This window comes from Electrona antarctica, assembly GCF_951216825.1.
Source record: "Electrona antarctica genome assembly, chromosome: 2".
Lineage (NCBI taxonomy): Eukaryota > Metazoa > Chordata > Actinopteri > Myctophiformes > Myctophidae > Electrona > Electrona antarctica.
In genome coordinates this window covers 49,819,647-49,840,888 of record NC_136807.1, presented here as the reverse complement: position 1 = coordinate 49,840,888, position 21,242 = coordinate 49,819,647, and the positions used below count along the sequence as shown (strand labels likewise).

Sequence of the window (21,242 nt, the reverse complement as noted above, 5' to 3'; positions counted from 1 at the left end):
AACCAAATGGACCCTGAAAGTGTGAAGCGTGTGGCCCACACACACACACACACACACACACACACACACACACACACACACACACACACACACACACACACACCGTGCGGGCCATGCAGGAAAATGCAATGCTCGCTCACAACAGATGAATTTCACATAGAACATGTAGACGAAGTGATTGTGCGTCCAAATACTGTATATGCCGTTGTCCGAAAGGGACATTTGCACTGGTCTGTGGCTGACTCGTTCTCTGGGTTGCCATAGTACAGTATGTACAATACATTGTCAACCATCCATGCACTTGGTTTGGTGACAGGGCGAAAACCAGGATGTAAAATTGGCAGGACAAAATAAAAAAATCTGAAAATTGCTAAAAATTGTCTTATATCATTGGGTGTTATAATTCTGTGTGAGAAGAAGTGCAGGCTGTGAGGGGATGGTTCAGTAGCCTGGCTAATAAGCCAGACTCAAATCACACTGTCGTGTGGTATTTGAGTCTGGAGATGCTGTGTATGGATCTTGTTTCCCGAGGGGCGGGTTCAAACATTTTCTCTTTGACACAATTGGTTAGAGGTACTGTCAGTCAAAGGTCTCAAGCATTGAATGTCACTGTACCAAAGCCCGCCCATATTGCATACCGTGTCCCGATTGGCCACACCAGTTCTCTGGTGTAGGAAATGGGCGTACAATTGAGCCTCTCCAGACCGAAATCCGCCGGCAGGCAATTCTTTTTTTTGCCAACGGCTGATTCAGTCTGGCTTGTTAGCCAGGCTAATGGTTCAGGGCAGTCTGGGAGGACAGAAGGCATTAGAAACGGGGAAGAAGAGGGAGGGGAGGATAAATGAGGAGGGTGTACGGGAGTGCACTGGGACCCCCCGAAAGACGAGGAGAAGGAGGGCATGCATGCAGGGGGGGCAGAAGGCGAAGGAGAATGGACGACAGCTACAGGGGCCTGTGGTCAGAAGAAAGACCACATTGGAAACATTACGCGACGCGAACAAGGGAATAGAGGAGAAAGTAGGATATAGGGTTGTAGCCCTAGGGGTGTGGCCTCAATGAATGCAGAAAATAAAGGGGGGGGGGGGGGGGGGGTGTGGGGGGGGGGGGGGGATAGGAGGAGGAGAAGAATGAAGATGGAGATAAAGAGTGGAAAGAGAGAGGGATTGGATATAAGAGGCCAAACAAAGAGAGATGAAGAAGAGTGTGGTCTGAAAGGTGAGGAAGGGGGTGGCTACTGGCTATAGGGAGGGGAGGAGAAGGAATAGAGGGCTGTACCCTGAGGGGTGTGGGTCAGACGAGGAGGAGGAGGGAGGGAGGGAGGGAGGGAGGGAAGGAGGGAGGGAGGGAGGCACAGAGGAGAGGAGGAGGAGGAAGGACACAGACCAAAACGATGACAAAAGGAAAGAGCAGGGGTTGGGCACCAATGGACCGGTTTGTAAGAGCCGACCGCATCAAAACACATCTCAGATAATAGTTCCTGCAAAACCGTTACCAGGTTTTTCATCGCTTTTTAACCACTATCTCCTTTTGGTGTTTAAAGCATTATGCATATATGTTATATTCCTCTCAGAGCGAACGTTTTTTAACTCAAATCTTTGCTTCTGGAACAACATGTTTTCAGATGGAGGTCGGCGGCCGATTACATATGATTTCTGGGGGTCCTTGACGTGAAATAGTTTGAGAACCACTGACTCAGAAAACTGTCAGGATTTAATAGACATTTTGTAGAATCTGGTCTCAGTCCTAAATGGGGTTAAGTGACTAAATCATAAATAATCATAACTAAATCATTTCCAAACCAAACAGACAAAGCTTGTCTATACGTTGGTGCTCAATAAAATGTATAATGAAAGGGCAGAATTATATATTTTCTGCAATCAAGGAATGGGAATCGTTAAGGAATGGGGAACGTTTAACCTGACTCCGCCACATGGGGCAGCAGAGAGTACACTGGGTTCCCCCCTCCTGCTCCCATCTGGGAACTCTCAGGCAGACTTGATGCCCGGCCACAAAACGGCCTGGCCAATCAGCAGCAGCTTCTAGCAGCTTCTAGCAGCAGCTTCTAGCTTCTAGCTGCTGCTGATTGGCCAGGCCGTTTTGTGGCCGGGCATCAAGTCTGCCCAGATGGGAGCAGGAGGGGGGGAACCCAGTGTACTCTCTGCTGCCCCATCTGGCGGAGTCAGGTTAGGGACCGTTAGGAGTGATTGTATCTGTATCATCAAAATCATAAAAAAAAGGGGGTCAGAAAGTGAAAGAAAGTCGTCAAAACAATAGTGAAAAGAGGAGGATATGGATTGTAGCCAGAGGGGAGTGGGCCAGACATTAAGGAGGGGGAGGGAGAAGTCAAACAAGACCACCTCCCCCTCGGGTAGTGAAATTACTTAACAGAGAGAGAGAGAGAGAGAGAGAGAGAGAGAGAGAGACCTACACTCCCACACACAGAGAGAGAGAGAGAGAGAGAGAGAGAGACCTATACTCCCACACAGAGTAGGGATTTGCTTCAATTACAAAGTGGTGACTTTGAGAATTAAGACGCTGTTGACAAGATACCTCTGCATGTTGTCAACAGCATCCTAATTCTATTAACACAACCGGTGCCAGGTTTTCTTTCAAAATAACAGCTCGGGGGGGGGCGCGCAGATACGGCCGCTTTTACCGAGAGGCATGTTGGAAGTCAGAAATGAAGAGCTTAGTATGTGGTGGTGCAAATCTTTGAATATATATTCTTTCAGAGCGAACGTTTTTAACTCAAATCTTTGCTTCTGGGGGGGGGTGGTCCCTGGAACAATGGGGGTTGGCAGCCAATTACATATATCTTTTGAGGTCCTTGACATGAGATTTTGAGCACCACTGATATAAGAAACATAGGTATTTCAGGAAGACATAGAATTTTTTTAAATATCGACGTCAGGTCTAAATGGGTAAACCCTGACAGTGAGATAGTATAAATAGACGTATAGGCTTGTGGTCTACAGACATTATATCGTTCTGTTTCACTGTGTTAGTCTGCATGAAGCAACAGTCCCCTCCTCGTGACCTTCGAGGGCGTGTCCTCTATTCTTCTTCTCTATGTTATTCCTCTATAGTTTGACGTATAGTTCTCTATAGTTTGACGTATAGTTTGACGTATAGTTAGACGTATAGGCTTGTGGTCTACATACATTATATCGTTCTGTTTCACTGTGTTAGTCTGCATGAAGCAACAGTCCCCTCCTCGTGACCTTCGGGGCGTGTCCTCTATTCTTCTTCTCTATGTTATTCCTCTATAGAGTGTCGCAGTCCCGCCTCCTACCCGGGACCAGGAAATGAAATCCAATGCATTATTCTCATAGACATTTCGTAAAGTATTTATTTAAAGACGGTTACGCCGCGGACAAAGCCAACTCGAGTCGTGACAACTCATGACAACACAAACAATATTTTGGACCAAACAAATAATTAGAAAGAAGAAAAACAACAAAAAAAGTGTTGTAACCTGCCGTTTTTTTCTTCTTTCTAATTATTTGTTTGGTCCAAAATATTGTTTGTGTTGTCATGAGTTGTCACGACTCGAGTTGGCTTTGTCCGCGGCGTAACCGTCTTTAAATAAATACTTTACGAAATGTCTATGAGAATAATGCATTGGATTTCATTTCCTGGTCCCGGGTAGGAGGCGGGACTGCGACGCTCTATAGTCTGCGTTGTTTTCCTCCGTGACTTTAAACACTGCACTAAATAACGTTACTGCGAGACGCTGTGGATTAACGTGTCCTGTAAATGGGACTATAGATCACACCGTGCAAACCCAGCAGAAATACCATAAAACTCAGACGAGGCGACGGTGGCATGATGAAGCTGTGTTTTGTTCAAGAGAGGAGGATGAAGGGCCGTATGTACATTCTGTTGACGAGAGGAGGAGGAGAGGGGGGAAGACACACAGGGACAGGACCACGGACCACCTGATTGTATAGCTCTAAAAGGAGAGTGTGGAGATGATGTAGGGATGATTCTGAAGGCACTGATAGATAGGCCTGCGTGTATTTGAAAGAGGCATTCTGTGGGGAAGGAGAGCAGCGGAGAAGTATAACCTCCATTATGCTTTAGAAAAGGGGGACAGCATGATGAAATGGGGAGAGATGAAAGGAGCGATATATTGAAGGAGGGATGAAGTATATGAGAGCTGTAGGGAGAGGGTCACTGAAGTAACGCACTTAACCCATTTAGGCCTGACATCGACATTTAAAAAATGTTTTCTAAATCACGACAGTTTTCTGAAATACCCATGTTTCTATATCTGTGGTTCTCAATATTTCATGTCAAGGACCCCAAAAATCATCTGTATTTGGCCTCCGACCCCCATCTAAAAATATGTTGTTCCAGGAACCCCCCAGAAGCAAAGATTTGAGTTAAAAACGTTCACTCTGTAACGATATATATTCAAAGATTAGAGGCCTATTTTCACGATTTTTCAAAAATAGCAGACCTACAAGTTCATAGCGCGGCACTCGGTGCCGCGCTATGAACTTGTAGATCTGCTATTTTTCAATAGCTAAAGTAGGCCTATAACATAATGCTTGAAACACCAAAAGGGGTTCCCGCCCAAAATGGCTTAAAAAGAAAGAACGGAGGAGAAAAGAGAGTGGGAAACAAAGGGATGATATATGTAAATGTAATGGACGAACGGAGAGGAGAGCATTCTGTGCATGGCAGATGAAAGCAGATATAGGAACAATAAAAAACAGAAAGGATGACTTTATAGTCACGACGGCGTCTTCCATAACGGAGGGAGGAGAAGAAGAGGCGGTTGGCGGCGTGCGGTCGAAGGATGAAAGGAGTAAAATATTGAAAGAGGGCGAGGAGAGGAGAAGGGAGGATGACTAAGACTTCCTAATGTATAAGGAAAGAGAGGACGATTAGATCGGGTAGACGACGACGATGATGATGATGGGATGAGATGAGAGGACTGATTTATGAAGGGGGAGATCGAAGGTGAAGAGATGAGTGCAGGGAAAGAGACGGGCGGCTTAACCCATTCTGACCCGAGATCAGATTCTAAAAATGTCTTGTATACATCCTGACAGTTTTCTGAAAAAGCTATGTTTCTATGTCAGTGGTTCTTCGATTTAAAAAAAAAAGCAGACCTACAAGCTCGTAGCGCGCCACTCGGTGGCGCGCTATGAGCTTGTAGATCTGCTATTTTTCAATAGCTAAAGCATAACATAATGCTAACACATTCCCGTTCCCGCCCAAAATGGGTTAAGTAACCAAGGAAAACAAAGACAAGAAATGAATGGAGGAAAAGAGGGGGGGGAGGGGGAGGGGGGGGGTGGGGGGGCGTCAGCTAGATGATGCATGGACTGATACATTGAAGGAGGGAGTGACACACACACACAGAGAGAGAGAGACAGAGAGAGAGAGAGAATATAATGTTAATGCGGCTAATAAATGTCGGGTAGTTACGTTATACAGTAACTGACTCAATTTAAATGAGGGAACGAGGAGGAAAACGGAGGAGAGAGGGAGAGCGCAAGGAAGAAAGACAGAGACGTTAAAAGAGTGATAAATGAAGGAGGGACAGAGGGAGGGAACGTTGTTGTCTGCACTGCAGGCAGCAGACGTACCGTGTACTCGCTTCTGTTATATGCCCTGACAGGCCTGCTGATTGGCCACACTGTGATATACAGGTGTGCGTGTGCGTGCGTGCGTGCGTGCGTGCGTGCGTGCGTGCGTGCGTGCGTGCGTGCGTGCGTGCGTGCGTGTGATGAGATGAGATTAGATGTCCAGCAGGGATGTTGTTGTACGGCAGACCACCTGAAGCTGAGGAAGCAATGACAGGAATGTGGGAAGGCTGATACGCTTCAATATATCTACCAGCACAACACGTCTATACCTCTCTGTGTGTGTGTGTGTGTGTGTGTGTGTGTGTGTGTGTGTGTGTGTGTGTGTGTGTGTGTGTGTGTGTGTGTGTGTGTGTGTGTGTGTGTGTGTGTGTGTGTGTGTGTGTGTGTGTGTGTGGGGGGGGGGGGGGGGGGTGTGTGTGTGTGTGTGTGGGGGGGGTGTGTGTGTGTGTGGGAGAAAATGAGACGGAACGGGGGGTTAGTGGGGGAGAGGAACGTAGAGACAAGTGGAGAAGAGAGCGAAAAGCCTAATTGATATCAAATATATTATACTATAGGCCTACTGTAATATATTACATTTTTTTATATTGAGATAATGGTGGTATACGACAAAGGATAAAGGAGATAGGGTAAGAGACGAGAGAAGGGGGATGGAGAGATGGGATGGAGGGAGGGAGATAGAAGAGTGGGGAGGACAGGAGAGGCAAGGAGGGGAGACAAGAAGGGAGGAAAGGTGAACATGGAAGAGAGGAGAGGATTGCTTATGTTTTTAAATCTCCCATGAATCCTTGGTGAGTCTGCTGTGGTATTAAAGTGATTAAAGTGACATATCTTTTAACATTCAGTAGATTTTCTGTGGTCTGGGGGTTTTCTGGCTCAAACGAGTGCTCGGATCTTTCCATATATGACTATAATGGGATTTGCCCAGCAGATGTCACTGTCGAGGGACATCTGCATGTTTTCATTGCAGCTCAAAAAGCTTCAGAACACACCGAGAAAACCCCCAGACCACAGAGAATCCACCGAATGTTCAAAGTTCAGGTGTTGTGTGTGTGTGTGTGTGTGTGTGTGTGTGTGTGTGTGTGTGTGTGTGTGTGTGTGTGTGTGTGTGTGTGTGTGTGTGTGTGTGTGTGTGTGTGTGTGTGTGTGTGTGTGTGTGTGTGTGTGTGTGTAATTGAGGTAATAAAACCTAAAAGGAAAAACAAAAAAAATAACATAAATGAAAATTAATGTCACAAAACCTTTTAATGGGACTTTGTGGTGGCTGATGATGTATTCCTTGACATTGTTGTCGCATGACGAAAATAGACAATCTGTTATTGTCTAGGATTGTTGCCTATTATGACATGCCTTAAAGGGGAAAACCACCCATTTTCAACATTTTACTATGTCATTAATATACCTTAGAGCTGTTGTGTGCAGGAAATAATAAAAAAAGTATTTTTTTCAGACCTCTAGTTCTATAGAAACACAGAATGGGGGAACGTTTTTATTATTTCCACAGCTCCACAGCTCTAAGGTACATTAATGACATAGTAAAATGTTGAAAATGAGTGGAATGCCCCTTTAAGTATACCCACACCTGGGTTAAAGTGTGTTTCACCCATTTAGACCTGAGGACGATTCTACAAAATGTCTTTCTGAAATGTTTCTATGTCAGTCGTTCTCAAACATGTTCATGCCCTGCAGGACCTCCAAAAACATATGTAATTGGCCGTTCCAGGGACCCCCCCCCCCCCCCCCCAGAAGCAAAGATTTGAAAGAATAGAATATATACATTCAAAGATTTGCGCCATTTTTCAAAAATAGCAGATCTGCTATTTTTCAATAGCTAAAGTAGAACAGAATGCTTTAAAACACCAAAAGGGGTTCCCGCCCGAAATAGGTTAAAAGAGAGAGAGACAGCAGATGGAAATGGAGTGGTGGTCTAGAGAGAGAGAGAGAGAGAGAGAGAGAGAGAGAGAGAGAGAGAGAGACAGCAGATGGAAATGGAGTGGTGGAGAGAGAGAGAGAGAGAGAGAGAGAGAGAGAGACAGCAGATGCCGTTGTGTTGTAAGTGGACAGGTGTCCCACTGTGTGAGGTTATTAACCGATTTAGACCCGAAGACGATTCTACAAAATGTCTTCTAAATCCTGACAGTTTTCTAAAAAAAACCTCATGTTTCTACGTCAGTCAGTTCTCAAAACATTTTCATGTCAAGGAGCCCTAGAATGATATGTAATTGGCCGCCGACCCCCATCTCAAAATATGTTGTTCCATGATGTTCCAGGGACCCTCCCCTATAGAAGCAAAGATTTGAGTTGAATATATATTCAAAGATTTGCGCCACACTTTCACAATTTAAAAAAAATAGCAGACCTACAAGCTCGTAGCGCGGCTTGGAGCTTGTAGCTTGTAGCTTGTAGCTTGTAGCTTGTAGCTTGTAGCTTGTAGCTTGTAGATCTGCTATTTTTCAATAGCTATAAAGTATAACACAATGCTTACAACACCAAATAGGGGTTCCCGTTCTGAACGGATTAATGGATACAGGTTCATTAGACCGAGCCAGCCAGCCGTGCTGCCAACCTCACCAAACACTATTAGTCACACAGCCAGACACTGAGACACACACGCAACGAGACGCGCAGAGACATGTACGCGCATACGCACAAACACACACACACACGCACGCGTACACACACACACACAGAAAAAGACACACGCTGAAATATCCTCACACACGTCGTGTGCACACACAGGCAGGCACATAGAAACGTGTATGCAAACATGCCTCTTATTAAAGTCATGTGATTCATACAAATCAGCCCTACAACTATAATGTCTGTAATGATCATTATTATCATGCGGTCGGCAGGCATTCACTTCTAGTCATTTTTACTAGTTGACTAGTTGCCTAGTTTACTAGTCGACTAGTTGTTTAACTACCTAGTTTTAATACATATTTGTACATACAAAAAAATCACACCCGTGTGAACTGAGTGGTGTAAGGTCTTATATAGCCTGATCAGCTGTGGTCTGACGTAATGTCTGACGTAATGAAATCACACCCGGGTGAACTGGGTGACCGTAGCAACCGTGCTCATTTTTTTAGCACAGACAGACAGACACGTAAACTAACAAAGCCAGTTGTAGGAGTGGTTTACACCACTCAAAAACTGTGTACAGTACATTGGTGACTATAACTATAATCTACCTGATCTTGAGGCCTACAAAATCGGGAGGAAAAAAAATCATTTTTTGTTCTTATCAACTAGTACCAACAAGGTCGACTAGTGGATTTACTAGTCGACTAGTAAACTAGTCGACTAGTAAACTAGTCGACTAGTTGCTTAATGCCCTTTAATCAATGTTGTGGCCCTTCTCTTTCCTGCACTCATTCACTTTTGTTCTCTCTTTTTTTTCCTCCATCCTTCTCTCCATCCAGAGGACATCTTCATCTTGCACGGTAAAGACAAGAAGAGTCCTCTCATCTATGGCCTGTTTACAACATCAAGGTATGTATAATGTACATACTAACAGAACTACATCACAATCAGAACTGCAGCCTCACTCCCAATCTTCCGCCGTAGTCTGAAAACCCACCTCTTCAGACTCCATCATGGCCCGTATAGCACTTGCCCTAGCCTTACAGGCATATGCAAAGGCTCAACTTGTCTTAGATAGCACTTTATGTAGACTCAGATAGCACTTTATGTAGACTCAGATAGCACTTTATGTAGACTTAGATAGCACTTTATGTAGACTTAGATAGCACTTTATGTAGACTTAGATAGCACTTTATGTAGACTTAGATAGCACTTTATGTAGACTTATATAGCACTTTATGTAGACTTAGAGAGCACTTTATGCAGACTCAGATAGCACTTTATGTAGACTTAGAGAGCACTTTATGTAGACTTAGATAGCACTTTATGTAGACTCAGATAGCACTTTATGTAGACTCAGATAGCACTTTATGTAGACTTAGATAGCACTTTATGTAGACTCAGATAGCACTTTATGTAGACTTAGATAGCACTTTATGTAGACTTAGATAGCACTTTATGTAGACTCAGATAGCACTTTATGTAGACTTAGATAGCACTTTATGTAGACTTAGATAGCACTTTATAGACTTACATAGCACTTTATGTAGACTCAGATAGCACTTTATGTAGACTTAGATAGCACTTTATGTAGACTCAGATAGCACTTTATGTAGACTCAGATAGCACTTTATGTAGACTTAGATAGCACTTTATGTAGACTTAGATAGCACTTTATGTAGACTTAGATAGCACTTTATGTAGACTTAGATAGCACTTTATAGACTTAGATAGCACTTTATGTAGACTCAGATAGAACTTTATGTAGACTCAGATAGCAATTTATGTAGACTTAGATAGCACTTTATAGACTTAGATAGCATTTCGTGCAGACTTCTAGCATTTTATGTACACACACAGCACTAGACTAGCATTGTATGTGGACATAGCACTTTAAAGTATATACGCATAGTTTCATTATATAGATATTCCACTGTTACGTTCTTAGCTTACGCATGTTTCATGATAACTACTTTTTATGTATGCGATGTATTGCCATGCTTTTTGTTCTTGCTTACTGTACGTAAATCGCTCTGGATTAAGCGTCTGCTAAATGCCTAAATTGTAATTTGTAATTAGAGTAAAGTTCAGAGATATCATTTAGATATCTTATTATATAAAAGGACTAGTAGAGATATATTAGCGATCTATACTAGACTGACTGATATAATGGGCTGATATTGGTACAGTAGGCCTACACCATATTGCATAATGTGGAAGATTCTTTTATCCCTCTTCTAGCATCATAATGCTTATTATCTAAATATATATATCTCCATTGATAAGGAGGTTAAGTTAAGTACAAGCCCCTCCTATGCCCAGCTTTGTGTGTGCGTGTGAATTTTAGCAGTGATTAACTGTGAGTGGACGACTCAATTAAGCATTACACTTGTTTCCAATAGGGTCCACAATGTTCAATTCATCAAAAACATTTAGAGACGTACAAATAGACACTTCTATATAGACAAAGGACAGAACAGGAATTCATCATAAAGGAGGTAAAAAGGGAAAAGAAACATATACAGTGAGGGAAAAAAAGGGGTGGGCGGTGGGGGGGATTCACGTTCAGCTCCGTTCATTTGTTTGTTTTCTTTGGAGGAGCTGCGTTGGGTCCCCAGGTCGGCTCCGTGGCCGTACCTTGAGTTGGCTGTGTGGCCGTGACCATCTCTTGTGTTGTCCTTGTGTTGGGTCCCCAAGTCGGCTCAGTGGCCGTACCTTGAGTTGGCTGTGTGGCCGTGACCGTCTCTTGTGTTGTCCTTGCGTTGGGTCCCCAAGTCGGCTCAGTGGCCATACCTTGAGTTGGCTGTGTGGCCGCGACCGTCTCTTGTGTTGTCCTTGCGTCTGTGTTTGAGGGATTCCGATTTTACAGGGGCCAGTTTCGAATTGCAGCCGTCCGTAGGTGCCCTCTGAGAGCGGTTTTGAAGGAGTCAAGGGATTCGCATGTCTTAATGACTGTTGGTAGGGCGTTCCACATTTTGGTGGCATAGGAGCAAAAATAATTTAGTCCCTTGTTTGTGCCGAATCTGCGTTGTACATGGTTCGTTGCACTCCCTCTGGTGTTGTGGGTGTGGACTTCGTTAACATTAAGGAAGTATCTAGACAGGTACATGGGTATCTTGGTGGTGTATCGAATCTTGTGGACCAGACCCATTGCAAGATGCTGTACTCTGTCGTCGACCCTAAGCCATTCCAGCCTGTCGAAGTGGGCAGGGGTGAGGTGGGTTCAGGGGGCGAGGTCAAGTAGGAGCCTGACCAGTTTGTTTTGGGAAGTCTACCTGATGATGACAGCGCCCCTCACCACACACGGGTGTGATTTTTTTCCTATGAATTCACCCCTTCTGATTGGTCCCTGACTGACCAACCAGCAGGCTCTTTCTGCCTTGTTCCGCCCTCATTCCACCTTGTTTATGTTGAATTTGCTAAAACGTAATTTTTCAAAAAAATCGAAAAACCAACATGATATGCCCTGCAGTCACCATGCTGCACCTGTGATGTTCCTTTTTACTGACACCAAGTTTAAAATAACAATTGAGTGCACAGAATATCAATACGAAGCAACTGAAAAACATGTTATTTCAATGGTAGTGGATGGAGAGATAGGATTTTTGTCCAACCACGAAACGGCAACCAATGGGTGCGAAGAGGGGCAGAACCACGGGCGGGACTTGACAAAGGGTGAATTCCTGTATTTTAAATACATACAAAAATAAACTTCCAACTTCCAAGCACTATAGACTATACACACTAGAGGGTGTGCGACGTGTGACATCATCATCATACCCGGAAGTTATGCGGGAACTCCTGCTGAGTGGCAAAAAAATGACTTTCTGGCCTTGACAGCCCATACATCCAAACAGAAAAGTCCTATCTGATTGCATTAAACGACGTCGTTAACCCATTTTGACCTGAGATCAGATTCTAAAAATGTCTGTTTGAAAATGACAGTTTTCTGAAAAAGCTATGTTTCTATGTCAGTCGTTCTTCGATTTTTCAAAAATAGCAGACCTACAAGCTCGTAGCGCGCCACTCGGTGGCACGAACATATCTATATAATAATGACACTATACATATAAACTATACATATATGCTATACTATGGCGCTGTACATATATACTATGAAGTGCTATGACTACATACAATGCACTTATTGTGCTGTCTACATGACATGCTATAAGTCTGTTTCAAATGCTATATAAGTCTATATAAGTCTAAGAAGTGCTGTCTAAGGGGGTAGAGTAAGTGCTAAGGGCCATGATGGAGTCTGAAAAGGTGGGTTTTCAGACTACGGCGGAAGATCGGGAGTGATGCTGCAGTTCTGATTGCAACGGGAAGTGCATTCCATAGTTTTGGGGCCAGAAGGGAGAAGAGTTTGGGACGTGTGGAGCGTTGTCCCGGTTACGATGAGACACATACTGTACTGTAGTAAGTACAATGTGAGTGGATCCCAACGTGCCTGGAGAGACACGTGGAAAACACATGGCATTAAAAAAACAACCTATATGACACGAGAGACGATGTGAAAACTCCCTCCCTTGAAGTCGTGCAAAAAAAAATTATACCGCAATTATATTTCAAAATGTAGTTGACACGGTTATCTGGAATGACTCTCAATAGAGAGAGTGCAGGGAGGGAGTATACATACAGTCAAGCCACCAATATCACCCCATGACTCATTGTGTAACCGCAAAGAAAGAACGTCTTGGAAACACCACAACAATGCAAAAGAAAAGTCCAGGACGGTGATCAAGGGAAAGGCTTTTAACGGTCTGTGGGCTTCCTCTCTCTCTCTCTTGCGTTGTGGCGGTGAATAATGGCACCGCAAGTCAGGGAGAGTTCACTGTCGTAGTGTTTTAAACGTTGTATGTCGCATTGTGGCGTTGTACTCGATGAAATAATATGGTGGTGACGGATGGTGAGGGGAAATATATAATAGCCACTAACCCCCCCCCCCCCCATTATACAGGGATCATGTGAGCGTTCATGATGTCACCATGATGTCATGCAGTATTGTACTCTGTGTGGGTCAGGTTCTTCCTTTGTGTTCGCCATGGTCTGGTCTGGTGTCCCCACACAATGTCTGCAACATGCCATTGACAATGAAGGGGACATTTACGTCGTCTTGTCCCCACACGTCTCATGTTTGTCATCGACAATGAAAGGAGAAATTAGGTCAAATGTCCGCCAAATATGACATACATTTGTGGCAACAGGCATTCCGATTTGCCAGTATGAGATGATGCATGATGATGTACGATGATAAGAGCGCCCCTCACTTCACACGGGTGTGATTTTTAACATTCAGGGCGGGAACGCCTTTTGGGGTTCCATGTATAGCAAAATATATACTATGGCCTCTCAGTCCTAAATGGGTTAACCCATTAAAACCGGGAAAGCATCTGTGTCATTTTAGATGTTTTAAAAAAAATCACACCCGTGTGAACTGAGTGGTGTAAGGTCTTATATAGACTGATCAGCTGTGGTCTGACGTAATGTCTGACGTAATGAAATCACACCCGTGTAAACTGGGTGACCATAGCAACCATGCTCATTTTTTTTGGTACGGACAGACACGTAAACTAACAAAGCCAGTTGTAAGAGTGGTTTACACCACTCAAAAATAGCAGATATACAAGCTCACAAAATCTGTATATTTTTTGAACATTTTTGAAAAATCTTGAAAGTGTGAGAACTACTGATTTAGAAGGGATTTGTTTTAAAGCTGCAATAATATAAAGGAATAATATGTCAAAAATGTAATTACTGTTTTTGTTTTTTTTTGGTATTCAGACAGCCAGCAATAGGTAAAACACTCCCCAAAAAAATGTAGTCTCGGTGACACATCTAGGGCCCGCAATCTGCATTCAAAGATTTTCCTAGAAGCTTTGTCATTGGTCGATTTGCCTGCCTACTTCCTGATTGGTTAGTCATTTCGACCAGGTTTTTTTTCTCCGACCAATGACAAACCTTCTAGGAACATCTTTGAATGCAGATAGTGGCCCCTAGATGTGTCACAGAGACTATACTTTTAGACATGTGAGACACATCCTTGTTGACTGCTGATTGTTAGGGAAAGACAATTATATGATTCACTTCACTGCCCTCACCGCAAACCTACACTAGCAAAGGAAATATAATTATGGGACATGTCTTTTATGCATGCAATGAATTGGACAGTCATTAAATTCTCTTTATCCCATTTAGGCCTGACGTCGAAATTAAAAAAATGTCTTTTTAAAATGTTTTTTTTTTTCTGAAAAACCTCATGTTTCTATATCCGTGGTTCTCAATATTTCATGTCAAGGACCCCAAAAATTATATGAAATATGCCGTCGACCCCCCCCCATCTGAAAATATGTTGTTCCAGGGACCCTCCAGAAGCAAAGATTTGAGTTAAAAACTGAAACTCTGAAAGAATATATATTCAAAGATTTGAGTTAAAATGTTCACTCTGTAATAATATATATTCAAAGATTTGAGGCACATTTTCACGATTTTTCAAAAATAGCAGATCTACAAGCTCATAGCGCGGCACCGAGTGCCGCGCTATGAGCTTGTAGATCTGCTATTTTTCAACAGCTAAAGTATAACGTAATGCTTAAAACACCAAAAGGGGTTCCCGTTCAGAATGGGTTATATCAAAGTCTGCTATTCACCATGGACTCATTTCTTTAATATGGACACCATGTGTTAACTGAAATACTTGCAGATGCTTTTAAAAGTTCTTCTAAAGGGATCTCTCATTTTTGAAAGTTCTATTCCAAAACATTATACTGTGTATGTGTGCAATTTAGAGGAAAGAGATCATTAGCCGATCTTAGTTATTCAGTATCTCTAAATTATTCATGAATGCAGGATGTGAAAGTGTTAGCATTTTGCCAAGTAAGGACTTAAGTTATCTGTCCTTTAAACTGCAACATAATACATACAAAATAAATTGGCTACCAATGATTTTGAGTTTTGTGTCCCAGTTTTCAAGAAACTAATATTAGAGAAATTGTCTTCATTTGTATTCAGGGCTTTTTGTACGATTCTAAATATTTAACCCATTTTGGGCGGAAACCCCTTTTGGTGTTTTAAACATTATGTTATAATTTAGCTATGGAAAAATAGCAGATCTACAAGCTCATAGCGCGCCACCGAGTGGCGCGCTACGAGCGGCGCGCTACGAGCTTGTAGATCTGCTATTTTTTTTTAAACGTGGCGCAAATCTTTGAATATAATCTTTCAGAGCCGACGTTTTTTAAACTCAAATCTTTGCTTCCGGGGTGTCCCTGGAACATCTTTTCAGATGGGGGTCGGCGGCCAATTACATATATTTTTGGGGGTCCGCCTTGACATGAAAATGTTCGAGAACCACTGACATAGAAACATGGGGGTTGTTCAGAAAACTGTCAGGATTTAGAAGACATTTTGTAGAATCGTCTTCGCGGGTCTAAATGGGTTAAACTATCACCCGCTGTATTGTACTGTACAATATCATGTAATTTATGATAATTTCTGCCTTATGGTGAACACATGCATGATGAGTTTGACCACAAGCCCTCTGTGAAACATACCGTATACTGCGTGCTCATCCTGTTGACGTCATGATGTGTGGTGTTTTATTGGGTGCTAATCTGTGGCACATATTGTGTCAAACACAACTGCACTCCCTCTTATTACAGAATTCAGGTCAGTTAACATTTTGACCTGAGATCAGATTCTAAAAATGTCTTTTTATGAAGTTTTCTGAAAAAGCTATGTTTCTATGTCAGTCGTCAAAAATAGCAGACCTACAAGCTCGTAGCTATGACATTACTATTATTCTTATTATAATTATTAAAAAAATACTGCCTCTAATAAGTCCTCTCTATGGATCTTCAACTCTTGAGTCTAAATAGCAGAGGGAGTGTGGAGTGAACTATAGCAGCACATCAGAAAGTCATCAGCCAACAAACATGTGAAATGGTGCATTTAGTGGTCGACGGTGCATTCATATTGCTCCATTATATGCAAACGCTTTACAATGTGCGTTACATTCACCGATCCGGGCCGTACAATGCACACCAATGAAGGACGGCGACCCCTTTTTCCTCCTTCCTTTCCACTTGTTCAATACACATATCACATCATGTCCCCATCTCTCTCTTTTGTACAACATGAGACTGATGCGTCCTGCTGACGTTATAAATAAGTATACCGTTGTTTTGTGTGGTGTCTCTCTTCAGTTCGGTACGGGGCAGGGACGTGCAGAGAGTGTTAGAGACTAGGCAGGGGCTAAAATCCCTTAAAGGGGCATTCCACTCATTTTCAACATTTTACTATGTCATTAATATACCTTAGAGCTGTTGTGTGGACATAATAAAAAAGTTCCCCCATTCTGTGTTTCCTAGAACTGTAATTATGAAAAAAATCATTAACATGGTGAAACACATCTTGATGACATCATCAAGATGTGTTTCACCGTGTTAATGATTTTTTTCAGACCTCTAGTTCTAGGAAACACAGAATGGGGGAACTTTTTAATTTTTTCCACACAACAGCTCTAAGGTATATTAATGACATAGTAAAATGTTGAAAATGAGTGGAATGCCCCTTTAAGAGGGCACTTTTGGACAAAAATAGCAGATCTACAAGCTCACAACGCGTCGCTGTGCGACGCGTTGTGAGCTTGTAGATCAGCTATTTTCGGGGGCGCAACCCAGCACTCTTTAGCTAGTGGAGATGCGTGTGTAGCGACATGGATTTCTAAACTAATCTGTTCAACGCGTCATACTGCGCTCAAGTTCAGGAGACTCCTGAATGCTGCCTTCCTTCCGGCATGGCATGGAAAGGAGGGGCATTTTGCATTTCTTTCACCATGTAGTAAATGCTGCGTTCGTGGTCCGGAGAGGGCAGTTGTCTTACAGACGGGGTAAAAGCCGGGGCAGGGGCTGAAGCCCCCCTTTGATGTCTATGTGTGCACGTCCCTGGTATACGGGGCACGTACCGTTAACTGTAAGAGAAAACCTTCGCACACCTAGAAATCAGGCGTATAGCACATACAGGTGCGTAGGCCAGTGGACATCAATGAAAGTGTAGCCTGACATTGGGAGGGTTTGTAATTGACAATTATGCAAGTTGAACCAATGCAACACCCCCCCCCCAAACCGGTTCCTCTTGAGTGAGTATAATTTAGAGGACCAAAACCAACAGGGGGAGGGTGACATCCCTCTTGGCACTAAATCACTGGTTCACCACACACACACCAGTTTGATGTTTACACTGACTAAGCAACCAGGACGCCTCAACCTCCCAGCGACCCCTTTTTGCCTTTTTAAGTGCTTAAGCAGATCGGCTGGCACGCAAGAAACCGTTCAACCCAGAAACAGACTCACAAATCAACACGCAAACAGACCTGCGTGGAATTGGATTACAACACGCATACACACTGCCTTAAACGATGGTCTGGGCTGCAAACACCCACGCAACGCTATAAATGAATGTGTAGGACACCTGTCCTCAAATGTTATTATTACTGTTTCTCCTCTTTGTTCTACCTATGTTCTAACCACTGCGTTGAGACCAGAGTGAACATGTCCGTCAAATGAGAGGAAATGTGTGTGCGTTGGTGCGCACGTGTGTGTGTGTGTGTGTGTGTGTGTGTGTGTGTGTGTGTGTGTGTGTGTGTGTGTGTGTGTGTGCGCACACATCTGAAAGAGAAGATTCCTTAGCGATTAGGCCAGCGATAAGGAGAGAGAGTGATAGGTGCACAGGACAGCGTCTTTCCCCTCTTCCTGTGGGCCGTAAAAGCTTGGATAAACAATTCTGTTGACTCCAACTAGAACTGGTTAAAACTGGATTTAGAGTTAGACAAAGGAAAACGCCTAATTTAGTTTGAGACCCCTTTTCCAATATAACGTGTGTCACCCAAAACACGTTGCTCAGTTTGGTGCTTCTTCTCCCCGAGACGCCGGCTGCCTCAGCCGGTGAGCTCTTAGAACTGCACCGCCACGGAAACCACATCAGGACTTAGAGCGAGTCCCGTTTACCACTTGTGGGTTTCCATATGAAACGATTTGATCGACTTTTTATACTTTATACTTTAACTAAACAAGTACGAGGAAAGTTACACTCGCGTGCAGGCTGGAAACTAATTTTGTCAACTTAACCCTGGTATCCAGTTTCCGAGCGCCGCTGAGGTTCCATCATCACAAAGGTTGGTCAAGGATGTGTTTGATAACATTCAGGCTCCCAGAACGACATTCTTTTAATACAAAATAGTGTTCAGAACTAATGATAGGATTAGCTACCCTTTTGACGTAGTTTTGTCATTTAAATCTTAAAAGTGACGCCAACCATAGAGCCCCTCCTCGCGAGAACCTCTTCCCTCTATTCCTCTTTCTTCTTCCTAAAACTATCTTTGCATTGTGCTTGTAAACTGAACGGACCTATAGTTGAAATTGTTATTTGAGTAAGACTGGACTTTATAACGTTTGCTCTTGGCTATTTTGCACAACTCATGTGCAGACTAGTCAGAAGCAACTATACCACAGTCTACCAAATAGTATATTTTCAATGCGCAGGGTTAAGTCTTTACGGCTAATGTCCGAATTGGATTAACCCTGACGCGGCCGCTCTTGCTATGTTTTTATTTGAGTATATGACAAGTATGTTGTAACAGTATTTCGATATAATAAATATCTCATTTTGCTGGTACAAATCTAAACAAATCTCCGGACTATTCTTTGATTCCGTCTGTGTGTATTTGATTTGTTTTATATTGGGGGAACTGTAACACAGTATTTATTCATACCAGGTATTCGTAACTCACGTCTTCAGATAGACGTTTTTATGATAAGATACACAGTATGTACATAGTTTCAAAGCGCTTCATTCCGAGTGGAAACTATGTGTATATTGACAGGCTAAGTGACTCACGTCTTCAATTGGACGTTAATGAGATGCAAGTGGATAGGAATTAAATGTGTATTCGATTCGCTGGCGAGTCGGGGTTGCATTTGATTTCTGGCTAATTGACATCATAATCTTGCCTAATAATCCCTACATAATGGTACCCGTGTGCATATTGACATAATGGTACCCCTGTGCATATTACATAATGGTGTCCCGTTAACGGAACTGGTTTACTGTGTTATATAAGACCCTTCGATGTGAGATAAATTAATGTACATGTAATTGGAATCGAGGTTGTTTTTTTTAGAGTTGTTTTTAGAGTAAGTGGTTTGATCCGCGTCTCACGCTGTGACCATGGCTGGAACCTAGAACATTACGTTCGACTACCCTCCCAATTTTATCCGCAGCTTTCTGCAGAGGCTTGTGGTGTTTAATATAGGGAGCAAAATTAATAAACCAAGGGCTATCGTTTTTAACAGATTTTATTTCCTAGCGCCCTGTTGCCAATTGCTCCGAGCGTAAGCTGCTCGTGAATAGTTCAGCAACGAATCTATTTTGCCATTTAGCAGATCGATTTAATTCGTATAGTGTCATTGTGTAATGCCTATTGCTAATTTGGAGCCTGGAAATTGTCTAGAACCCATAGCGGCTCACGGGATTACAGAAAAACCATTTTAAAAGGTTTAGTATGAATTTAGACTTAAGTGTCCCCATAGTGCGTCGTTTTGAGGTGTCCGGTCATTAAATCAGGAGTGAAATAAATCTAGTGGACTGTCTGGTCGTTGGCTTGATTGCTTTTACGGGGCCCATACGGTTCAAGCAGCGTTATACTTGGTGTGACGTTGGTCAAAAGACAGTGTGAAACCATCTAATGTTCGGGGGACTCTGGCCATTGTGTTTTGCGACTTTGCGAGGTCGCCATTTTGGAAATTGGTGACGTGGGGCGTTTCCGCTGTGCTTGTGGGACGCTGCTTCCAGCCAGATTGCGAAATCGCCATCTTGATTTCCCCCATCTGAACTCCGCCCTGAGAGGTGGGGGTCTCAGGCCGTGACACTTGGTGTCCAGCCTACTGACACGTTGTTGTGATACAAGTAAGGCGTGCCGCCCCATCTAGTGGCCGTCGCTGGTGTCACACGTGTCATAACATTAGCTTCACTATGTGAGCTGTAAGAGGGCACATGCATGGTCGTGTTTTTGCTACTTGACGAAGATTAACACCTCTTAATCTTTGCACTTGGTGGGGACTTATTTTGCGTGTCAAAGTACACTCATTAAGTTCGCATATACTGGTAGCTCATTAATTGCCTCACTGCTGTGGGGACATTTTGCGTTGTTTGCTTGTGTTTGTAAACATATAGCGTGGTGTTGTGGTAATCGTAAACCCTCTTTCACGCTCATTTCAGGCAAATTCGGTTGTGGATAATTGATTTTGTGGTACATAAAGTGAAACGTTTCTGCTATTTACGGCCTGTGCCTTGGACAAAATTGGAACATTCTTTAAATTTGCATAGCCTTTGTTCTGTGCAAAATCAAGCTTGTCTTGTTTAAGGGATACAGGTCTCTTGTTATTCGTTTTAATCACACCCCTGCCCTAGCTTATTTCAGGCATTATCATTTGACTTTAAATTTTTAAGGTGGACTTTGGTTGACTGATCGTTTTAAAATCTTTCAGGATTTCAGTCAAGTCATTGGCCCGTTATGCTCAAATGGGTTTGTTTTGAAGATTACAGTTCCAATTTTGAGATGGGGATTGACTTAATTATTTTAATGATTCATTCCGATCTCTCGTTGGGCGCTGGGATTTTTAAAATAAACTCTGTTTAAGTGTGTGGTTGATGTTTTAATTGACCAGGCAATTAAATTGTTGAGTTTACTTAATTAATACCATTTTGTCATTAGGAGTGTGAATTTCAAGAGATTCAGTCATTCCTTGGTGGCATTTAAAATTTAAGGCTCGAAATAACCTTCTGGCTAAGTGAGTGGTGGATCTAACAACCTTTTGAGGTTTTGATCGACCAGGCAATTAGCTTGCTGGTTTAATTGGTTATTTCCGTTTGGTTGGATGTGTGATTGATTAAACCTTTGAGGTTTGGTTGATCAGGCAATTGACTGATTGGGTTTAATTAATTATTTTAATTTTGGACATTTACAGTTTGAGATTTTTAATTCAATTTTTTTTTGTG

General features: G+C 42.9%; 1 protein-coding gene across 1 annotated transcript in view; it reads left to right on the top strand.

The window, feature by feature from the left end:
* Positions 1 to 21,242, top strand: part of sema3h (sema domain, immunoglobulin domain (Ig), short basic domain, secreted, (semaphorin) 3H) — an 85,660-nt gene that overhangs the window by 35,616 nt on the left and 28,802 nt on the right. Inside the window, exon 4 of the mRNA XM_079516278.1 lies at positions 9,023 to 9,092. Within this exon, the coding sequence (XP_079372404.1) occupies positions 9,023 to 9,092 (70 nt within the window). The remainder of the gene's footprint in view (positions 1 to 9,022; positions 9,093 to 21,242) is intronic.